The 11,048-nt window shown below is 29.3% G+C and overlaps 1 protein-coding gene across 1 annotated transcript; it reads left to right on the forward strand.

Moving 5' to 3' along the window:
* Window positions 1-5,673: 5,673 nt before the first annotated feature.
* LOC105360444 (glycine-rich protein DOT1-like) lies at window positions 5,674-5,994 on the forward strand. The gene has a single exon (XM_011497338.1). The coding sequence runs from the start codon at window positions 5,674-5,676 to the stop codon at window positions 5,992-5,994; it is 321 nt and encodes a 106-aa protein (XP_011495640.1).
* Window positions 5,995-11,048: the final 5,054 nt, after the last annotated feature.

Raw genomic sequence — 11,048 nt, forward strand, 5'->3', positions numbered from 1 at the left:
CTCTCTCTCTCTCTCTCTCTCTCTCCCTCTCTCTATCTCTCTCGCTCTCGCTCTTTCCTCAAAGTCGTACCTCTTTCTTTTCCCTCTTCACCGATGATTTCATCTGTTCTAACCATTCGGCCGTTTGAAATACTCTTGTTATTTCAAATTTAACGTACGGCGGTCGGCCAGATGCAAACGCACAAGTTTGTATCCTTGTCGACTTACAACTGTAACTAATTGTCAATTGATGAGCGGGAGAAAACCACGGGGAATTGAGAAGAGTGTTATTTGGAGTCGAAGCAAACGGGAACTCGTCAGCACATGAAATTGAGTAATTAGTAGTGAGCCACAATCGTATCGACGATTTATCCTATTCTCAAGAAAATCTTTAGTTTCCTCAATCACCTATCAAGCTGTCGTTGGTTACTTGATAATTTTTTCTCTATAATACCAATGGAAAATAATAATCGATCTCTCAATTGCATTTCCTTAATTCGTTATAAAAATGCTGCAATAGGAACATTCGATGGTATATACAAGACTTGATTTAACAACAAATTCACTAAATTTCATTCGAAAATTTATTTCTCGAATTAATTGAAAACGGAACGACTATTTGCAAATTATGTATCACAAAAATTGTCCTATAAAATCAATATGAACGAAATATAATAAAATAGAAAGCATGTATGTGCATATAATAGTGTGTAAAAGTAATATACGTACATTATAATCTATTTACTTTTTCTATTTTATTATTACTTAATCTAAAGTACTAGTGAATACATTTGAAAGAAGAGATATATTAATAGATGAGGAATTTCCTTTTTGATTTCCTTTGTTAAGGTGCATATTACTTGAACTTATTAACTATCAATGTTAAATTATAAATTATTTTTACAGTTAAATATTAGGTTATCTACATTATAAAATAACACGATACGACAATATGAATTAATAAAATTCTAAGGTACACCGATATATTGTATGAATCAAGAATTGCAAGTAGCTAAATAACTAAAATTTATTTTGTAATTTCAATTTAAAATTAATTATTTCATTATTTTACTGCTAAAATGTATCATTGGCAATGACCCTGGAAATTTTGTCCATTGAATAATCTACAAATTCTCGTATTTGCCTATTATAATATTAAAATTATAAGCTCCTATTATTTGTCTTAGTTTTTCAAAACGTATTACAGATTTATATTTTCCATAATATTATGCAAATATCTCGAACATAAGCTTTACATAAGTCCATAACAATCCATTTGATTTTATAAATTTTCAAATACGTTAACTTAAACTAAATTATAAGAGCAATTGATATGAAATTAAATCACATATATTGAAATTAAGCTATCCGGTTTGAAAAGATATAGATCAGCATTTAATTGAATAGCTTTGAATTAAGTAATAAAAAACACAACAACACAATTTCCTACACAATGCATAATGAAGATTCATAGATCTTATACAAGACAAATTAACGTTAAACCAATTTATCTATTATTTTCTAAATTTCTAAAGTGTTTCTAAATCTTGTTCAAGATTTCTAGAGGATTTTACTTTACACTAAAATTACACTTGCTAAATTTTTTCGTTTCTCTTTTTATCTTATCCTTTCTTAAATTCGGTATTCATACTTTGACTTTACTTTTTGCAAATCTATAATTTCTCATCAATTAAAGATTTTATTTTATTTCTTACTCAATAGAAATATTAAAAAATTAAATTTATTTCTATAGTATTAAAAAAAAAAAAAAAAAAAAAAAAAAAAAAAAAAACTTCTAAAATTTACTATTCATATTATATTCCGGGACAAATTCGCATTAATAAACGCAAAACGTTGACTTCCTAATTACTGACCTCGAAAATCCATAAAGTGCTGTTTTCAAATAAATCAAAATAAGAGAAACATCGTCTTATAAATGAATAATAAATGCAACGTTAACGATAGCTACTCAAGCTGCTCAAACGAAATTGTATTTATATAGACACACTCGTGTGCATATATACGTATATTATGAACATATAATAATGGTTCGGTCGTTTTAGGTTATAATATATGTAGTGTGTGGTAGCTGCCAAGGAAGAGAGAAACATACGATGAACTTTAAACAACGAGCTGTTCTTATGCGAGTAACGAAAGCGATTTTGCCTTCATTAACTTGTGTAGCCAGAAGTTGGCCACCTTGAATCACTTTGGAGCAGTAAATGGCTTCTTCTCTCTTCGCTCCCGCCCCCTCCCGACCCCGCCCCGAGCCCCACTCATCTCGTGCGCGCATGCACATATATGAAACACACGCGCGACATGCACAAGTAAGTACACACTTGTAGGCGCTCTTCATTTCTCAGTTTGTTTATTCAAAAGTTATTTGAAGTGTATATAGTCACGCTTTTGTAATTTTTTCTCTCCATCCGCTATCTCGCCTCTCTCTCTCTCTCTCTCTCTCTCTCTCTCTCACTCTCTCCCGCTTTCACTCTATCCCTTTATCTTCATCGTACGCACGTAGGTGTATATCTTATGGACCAATTTACGTAGATACGCAAATCGAAATTATTCAATTAAAATGAAACAGTCGTGCTTGAATTATAATTAGCACACTTTTTGCATTAACACATTGTCAGGTATAGTTGGAATAGTAAGTTTGCGCTAATTCGACAGATTAAATATGAAATACTTCGTGTTACAAGATTATTTACATCCGTCACTGAACATTTAATAAAAATTTAATAAAATATGAAACGTATATTTCATTAACTATTCCATGATTGATACGTGTATTTTTGTTTTCTAACATATAATAATAAAAAAATATAACGTTCCAATTATATATCCAATTATATCGATCTTCAACAACGAAAACATGCAAGTATAATAAACACATTCACAAGATCGATAAAACATCCTTTATATATCCCAATAATTAAAATAGATTAAATAAAGAATTAAAAACAATTAGTATTAGTAATACCACTTTTTTTTTCTTTTTTTTTCTTTCTTTTTGTAATAGTTAATAAATATTAAAGATAACGGGTAAAACTGAGCAAAAAGCATCATTCAGACAAGCACAGAGTATGCTTAATAAAAGGATATTATGTTGAGTTGCCCCAGTTAATTATTCAAAATTCTTGCGCTGCATAAGTTATTGATTGAGCGTGAAAAATTAACAAGACAAACTAATTTATATTCCCACACAATAGATATATAAAATGTGCTAATACATATTCTTTTATTTCACATTATTTTTTTATCTTTCGACTGCGCAAAAAAGCAGCATTAGCAAAAAAATAATTTTTATTTTCAACGGTAAATTAGACATGATTTTTAAAATAAATTCATATTTTTTCTATACTTTGTCTATTGGTAAGTGTTTAGCATATCGATAAATAATTTTTTAAATCGAGAAAATTCTGCAAATCTTCCGTTCGGTAATACCAATCAATCGCTTAAAAACCTTTTTTTATTCTCATTCATACAAATTGTTTATCGTGCAATATTTTGAAGTGATATACATTTGTAATTCAAATAACAAAAAAATACCAAAAAATAACCATAATTTAATTGCATTTATAGGATTGCATTTAGCATTTGAATGCACGATTCTATATATATATATATATATATATTAGACGTTATTATTAGAAAATTTTTTCTTAAAATAATGTAAAAAGCAATGAAATATTTTTTTTTTTATATTAAATAATATATCTCTAATATATATATAATATACTTAGTACTATCACAGGCAATTAAATTTTCTCTTATATTTTTAGATAATAGAATATGACTTATAACAATGTTTAAGGATTATTTTAAACTTTTCTTGAAAATCCTAATGGGTAATTAATTTACAATGCAACTAGAAAAAATTTATTTTATCGTTAGTAAATGCCATAGTGTATCGTGCATTAGAGCAACAAATTAAAAGTTTACAGGTTCCCTGGCATAGTCTAAAAAGTGATTTATAATACAACGATTACCTACCTATTTATATACTATCGTAAACGAACATTAAGAATTCAAAAATTACATAAAAATGCTTGATCATAGGAATAGATTATTTGATGGATCTATGTATTTAATACTGGTATATACAAAAAATATAATAAAAATATCACAAATATATACGTCCAAAATATTTCTATTTACAACTTACAATTTATAAAAGAATACCAATAAATTGTTAATATTGCAAAATAAGTTTTTGACGACAAATTCTGAGTATCCGTAGATAAAATTCTATTATGAATATTTATTATAAAAATAGTTTCACTGTAAGAATGGTAAATAGACTTGTTTCGTTAGCACTGTCGAAACTTCAAAATTTGAAACATTCGAAAGCAATTTTACTCTGTATGAACAATCTGACAATTGGAAAAGTTTATTTTTTCATTGACATGATAAATAACTTAATTAAAAGGACATATGAAAAGGTTAGTAGTTCAAAGCGAATGTATTATACTTTCAACGCCTTCAACTTTTTGGAATGAATGAAGAGTATCGGTAAATACTTTTACTTAGTAAAGTGGTATATATAAATTATGTTTAGTTTTTGTTTCTTTATGATGATGATGATGATAAAGCGATGAAATTTTTTAATAACAACTATACAATATTGCACAAACTTTAAGAACTTTTAGTAGCTTGTAACTTTATATATTTAAAATTTGTTGTTCCTTTAAACAGCAATGCAAAATGCAAACTTTTTGTCCTGTATAAGACGTCCAAATTCTTCTCTTAAATTTTTCAAATTTGTCATTTTAATTTTGCCAAATCGTATTTGTGCACTAAATATTTCTGTCGGCTAAGTGATGCATGTTTTGTAAAAAAGAAAATGCTTAAATATTTTAAATATTAATAGTAGTTAATTTTTGTGTCCATTCGTCTTCTAAAAAATGCCCCGTATTCAAGATAACAGATAAGATATTTTTTTGGAGAGAAATTGGAAAGGATTAACAATATTAAAGATGATGAAATTTATGCTCCGTTGTGATTTACTATCGATTAATATTTATTGCTTCGTGACTGTGAGCTAAAACTATCGAGGCTTTCATGGTTTTCGAATGCGCCATCTTCGGAACAACAGAACTTCGGTAATTGATGACTTACTAAGGTAATTCAATAATTAATTAGTAAAGATTCGGTAATCGATTAATTAAATTTTTAATTTGCATTAAAACTATGCAATGGGCGACAACCCCTATGTAATTATTTGTCAAAGAAGACGTATTTCCTCGACTGTACAAATTCTACTTAAGACTGCGAAATTAAACGGGCACTTTTATTGAATTAAAAGAAGTCCATCAAATAAAAAAATATACGAGACTGCGAAGAGCTCATAGATCGAAAGTTTCCAATCGAAAGGCATAATATCGCAGTGTACGTCCATATAACGACTCTGTAATCTAATATCACCGAACGATTATTCATTTAGCCTCGGAATATTTTCACTTCAACACGTTGGCCTCGCCTCACCGCGTTAAAGATTTATTTTTTAAGACATTGGACGCGAGTGATGATGTATCATGCTACTCGACTCGCGAGGAATCGAGCTTAAGAGCAAAATTACAGCGTGATCACGACTCGACCCACAAACTCCCCTTTGCCCTTCCCCGCCCGCTATTCCGCACCTAAAGAAAGGGGAGCATATTTCAGGGCGGGCGATAAGGTCGCGAGGGCTAGATGGTTAAGATCGAAGCTCCATTTTTGGGCGTCAAGGGACGTACGTACATAAATACACGCGGCTGGGAATCGAAGGGCGAAAGTGTACTCGTGGGAAAAGACAGCGGAGAGAAGGACAACGGCACAGGGTTGCGCGGAAAGAATGGCCGAGGGGGTGGCTGCTGTGCGCGCGCGCTCCCTCATATATGCGAGGAAAAAGTTAGGGGTGGCTGTGGCGGTGGCGGTGGCGGTGGCGGTGGCGGTGGCGGTGGCGGTAGCGGTGGTGGCAGTGGCAGTGGCAGCGGCAGCGGCGGTGGCGGCGGTAGTGGCAGCGGCGGTTGACGGTAGTAGTAGGGAAGATCGAGAGTAAGGGAGAGAGAGAGAGAGAGAGAGAGAGAGAGAGAGAGAGAGTGAGGGAGAGAAAGAAAGAGGTTGAGAGGGTGAGTGGGTGGTAGGAGAGTCGCGTGACTATCGCGGCCGTACAGGTCGATAGCAATGGCAGAAGAAGCAGAAGCAGCGGCAGCAGCAGCATCGTGGCCTCGGCAGAAAAGGAAAATCAATCCACATCCCCCGAACACGCGCGTCAGCGGGGGCTGCAAATTGCCGCCGAGGCGCACACGTCCTTTCTCTCTTACTTCCCAATCCTACTACACTTGCCATCCACTCTCTTCTATTGCCTTCGACACGTTAGCCAGTCCACCAACGTTTACGCGACCTTCCACGAAACTCTAAACGAATCTTGAACACCACCTCGAGTGCGCATCCCCCCCTCTCTCTCTCTCTCTCTCTCTCTCTCTCTCTCTCTCTCTCTCTCTCTCTTCCACACACACACATACCTGCGCAAAGAAGCGTGCGCACGCATACAAAACAAACAAACGAGACACATAAATGCTCACTCACTCGCTCTTTTGCTTCCTTTCTACTTGTTTCCTTCGATTTTATTGCAAACGAGTTGACAGTTACGCTCTCAACCGACCGAGATTACGAATTCTAAGATAATGCATTTTGCTAATGGGGGGCTGGTTATTGTACCAAAGGTCATACTCGAAAAATCGTAGTGAGCAATATAGTAATATTTTACGATGTCAAGTTTGTAGATAGATGAGAGGAATAAATGATTTTATAATTTTTCCGAAATTGTCTTTATATTAACAGAATATTAACGAGACTTCACAGTCACTGGATGCGATAAGAACGACTATATTCGTAATCGTACTGAAAAAGCAATCGATACTTTATAATATATTCCTAGTATATTTATATATAAGCAGCAGTCATACAAGTACAACCCGATTAATGCTTCCTAAAATAATAATGTAATAATATTAGAAATTAATAACATAAAGTATAAATCATTAATCGGAATGTAAATTCTTCTAAATTAATTTCATAAATCCGTTGTTCTTTTCGATCATTAGGTTAAAAGAGAATTTCAAACTAAACTCGTACGTGCAATAAACTTAGTCGAAGTACCATATTTTTAATTGTTTTATTTGGAAAAATCCATAAGAGCCGATACATAAGGCTTCCCCATTCTCACACATTGGGCTTTGTAGCCTTGCATAGTGGATGGTCAATTTCGCAATGAATACATAGGGATTCCTTCATACATAAACGAACCTTTCCTGAACTACATTTGAGACTGAAGCGGCACATTTAAAATACATTTTTCTTGTTTTTTTTTTTTCAATCTTTCTTTTAGATTTTAAGAGAAAAGGCTTAAAATAATGAACGACTACAATATAAGATATTTCTGATGTTATATAATCGTTTGAATGTATAAGTTTGGCATATGTATACTTATGCATACAATGATATCGTTTTTCCAGAGATAAACAGTACAAAATATTTAGTAAATTTTAATTTTCCTGTAGTATTAACAGTGCTATTCATAGCTTATGTTGTATACGTTTACAGGACTTTGGAATGGAATTTAAGAAATATGAAATTACACAAATATTTCCAATATTTATAAAATTGTAATCAGATTTAATGAAGGTTTCTAAGCTTCTGGTGTTATAGTAATTGAAATTTGTAATTTTTGTTTATATTGGTAACTTAAAAATTTTATAGAATTTGCATTAATAGTATAAAATATAGAGTCAACTTTCTAAAATCGCATGATCATAAGCTTATAAGGGTTTTTTATATGATAGATAAAAAAAAATTCTTATTGCCATGTTATTACTATAACATTTTATTCATCCTAATTAATATTGTAAATTTTACAAAAAATTGTTTTCTATTTTAAACTTGAAATGTTGTGCAAAAACATATGCATAAAATATGCATTTTTCCAATACATTGTCAACTATTTTAGATAATCTATTAGAATATGACCAAAAATAACAATCTGGTACATTAATAAATGTTACCTTAATTAAAAATACTTTTTAAATATACATTATTATCCTAATAAAACTGACGATATAAATAATTTTTATTAGTGAAGTTAACAAAACACTTTATGAATCAAACTAAGGTCACTGGTTATTCTTTAAAGCGGTAGAAAAATAAACAGTATTTACTAAAGAAACAAAATCAATATAAATAATCTCATAGTTTTATAAGACTTACTGGTATAAATTTATAATATTAGCATAAGTTTTAATGCCAATAGAAAATGCTTTATCGTACTGTTACAAATATTTGTTGACAGATAAATTATTATGACTCATAAAAATTACACTTTACGTTAGATAAGAAGAAAAACTCGCAATTCAGAGACTAATCGTCGTAGTTTAATAACGGAACTCTGACATTCTTTATTCATAAAACAAATGATTGTTATTCGTATCGTCATTAAAAGTCATTTTTTACAACATTTTTAAGAATGTATTTGTCAAAGAAATTTATAGTTTTTAAAATATAAATGTATAAATTATATGTCTTACTTATTATCTATATTATAATGAAATAGCATTTATCTTCTTCCTTAGTAGTAATTTTGTGTGTTAATAATTATAAAAATTTTTACGCATTTTATATAAAAATATTATTTGCTTAATAAATTCTTCCTGAGTATTTTACAAAAAAAAAAACTGTTCTGTGTATTAGCCATTAATAGTAAATTAATAGTGTTACATAATTTTTTTAACTAATATTTTATTGCAATTTTAGCATTTATTGTAAAACTTGGATACATTTCAAATTAAAAGATCTTTAAAAAGCTTTTAAAAATGAATTCAGTTTATCATATAAACACATTAAATATTATCTAATTATTACATAAAAATATAAATTCTAATTGATTTTTATATTATTTCTAAATTAAGTATCTTTTCCATGTAATGGAATATAATATAAAATGTTTTTAATAATACTATACTATTAAATAAATAACAATGAATACATTGATTTGCTTTTGATAAATATTTAAAGAAAGTATCTACGTTCTAAATGCCTGAAGCATCTTCTTGGAAGTAAAGTTTCACTATTTTAAGAAAGGAAGCTGATAAATTAGAATCACTAGTGACTACGTTCTTCGTAAACTTAATAACTACAATTATATTTACATATTTATTGATATTTAAAACTTCTGATTAATATTATTTCTTGAAGAATCTTCATCTAAAGTATATTCATCAAAGCTTCTTAGAACATACTTTGTGTACATCTTATTTAAATAAGATGTGTGTGTGTGTGTGTGTGTGTGTGTGTGTGTGTGTGTGTGTAGTGTAGTGTAGTGTAGTGTAGTCTAACATTTAATATAAACTTTGTGCATATATTTATTTTAGAATTAAAATAAAATTTCTCATTGTATTAGACAGTCTTAAAAAATTCATTACAAAGGAACGTGTCTCGCTATAATTTTAATTAATTTTTTTTACAACTTGAATCTTACTCCATCTATTATTGGAAAAATAACTTTTTACTATTTTACATTTTAATTTATTATATAACATTTTATATTACTTTTGTTTTAATAAATTCTCTTTCGGACTATACAATAGAATTAGATTTTTTAAGTTTGACTATTAACTGCCATACTTACAAATAAACAAAACAGCATTAATGTACTTTATTAATATTAATGTTTTCACACTTAGTTAAAATACAAAATAATTGTAAAACTTAATAAAAATATATTTCTTCTTTAGAAATGACAAACAGAATGAATAATAATACTAAACTCAAAATGCCACTAAATACATATAAAAATGTAATGTAACATTTAGAACTTTTGTTAGAATTTCGCGCAACTAATGTTTCATTAAGACAACAAAATAATATAATATCTCTTATTAAAAATGTAAACATTTATGAATAAAATGTCACTGAAAATGTCATCTCAAAATATAATTTCTTTCAAGTTTTATAAATAGTTAATTCAAATATAAAAGATTTTGTCAATTTGAATTTTACAAGATATTTAACTATTTTAAATATTATTATTATATTGCTAACTAAAACTGAGACGAATGAATTTCAGTTTTCAAAATTAATAATGAGAAAGTCTAATTAAAAAAATTAAAAAAATTAAAAAATTTAAAAAAGTGAATAATTGATAATTACGTTTGCAAAAATACAATTTATTAGAATTTAGATGTAAAAACTTATTTACAATTATTTTAAATAACTTCAAATATTTGTAATTATAAGTCTGTATTATCATTCTAATATACAATCACATATATATACAAGCATAAAGGGAGCAATAGTAATAAATATGATTTTTTTCACAAGCTTGTGAATATTTGCATTTATAAAATAATTGACATATGTAATGCTGTTGATTAACAGGTCACAAAATTGAGCAAATATATATATATATATATATATATATATATATGTAACAAAAGCTTGTTGCTGTCAATAATGTGGACAATACTTTTCACTCAAGTTGTTAATCATTATGTATTAAAGACCAAAGTAATATCATGACAACTTTTAATTTTAAACTTTATCTTTATATTTAATATCTTGTAAAATAATTACATAGTAAATTGGAAAATTTGAAATTCTATAACAAGTGTATTTCGAAAAGTATCGCAAGTTGTGAAAGTAGATCTTTCTCCTCGATACATAGAATATTTCCAAAGCATATTTCCTAAGAATAGCTGTTAAATTAGAAATATTCAATAACTAAATGTAAGGACGAATTGATAAAGTTTTTATAATTCCCTAATAAGACCACAACTCATATACTAAGATGTAAATGTGGCAGAAAACGAATGGCTCAATGATTAGAAATTTTCAATGGCATCATCAACGACGACTCAAATTGAAAAATACAAAATTCCTTGTTAGAAAATTTTCAAATCCCCTCTCACCCCCTCCCTCACCCCTTCCACCCCCACCTATCCTGCACATGCATGCATATACCTAACCAGTATGACTTTATACAAACTCCAATATGGAGTGCACTTTTGGCTCGAGTATTTTTCTCACTTTAT

This window comes from Ceratosolen solmsi, unplaced genomic scaffold (genome assembly GCF_000503995.2).
Source record: "Ceratosolen solmsi marchali unplaced genomic scaffold, CerSol_1.0 scaffold13, whole genome shotgun sequence".
NCBI classification, from domain to species: domain Eukaryota; kingdom Metazoa; phylum Arthropoda; class Insecta; order Hymenoptera; family Agaonidae; genus Ceratosolen; species Ceratosolen solmsi.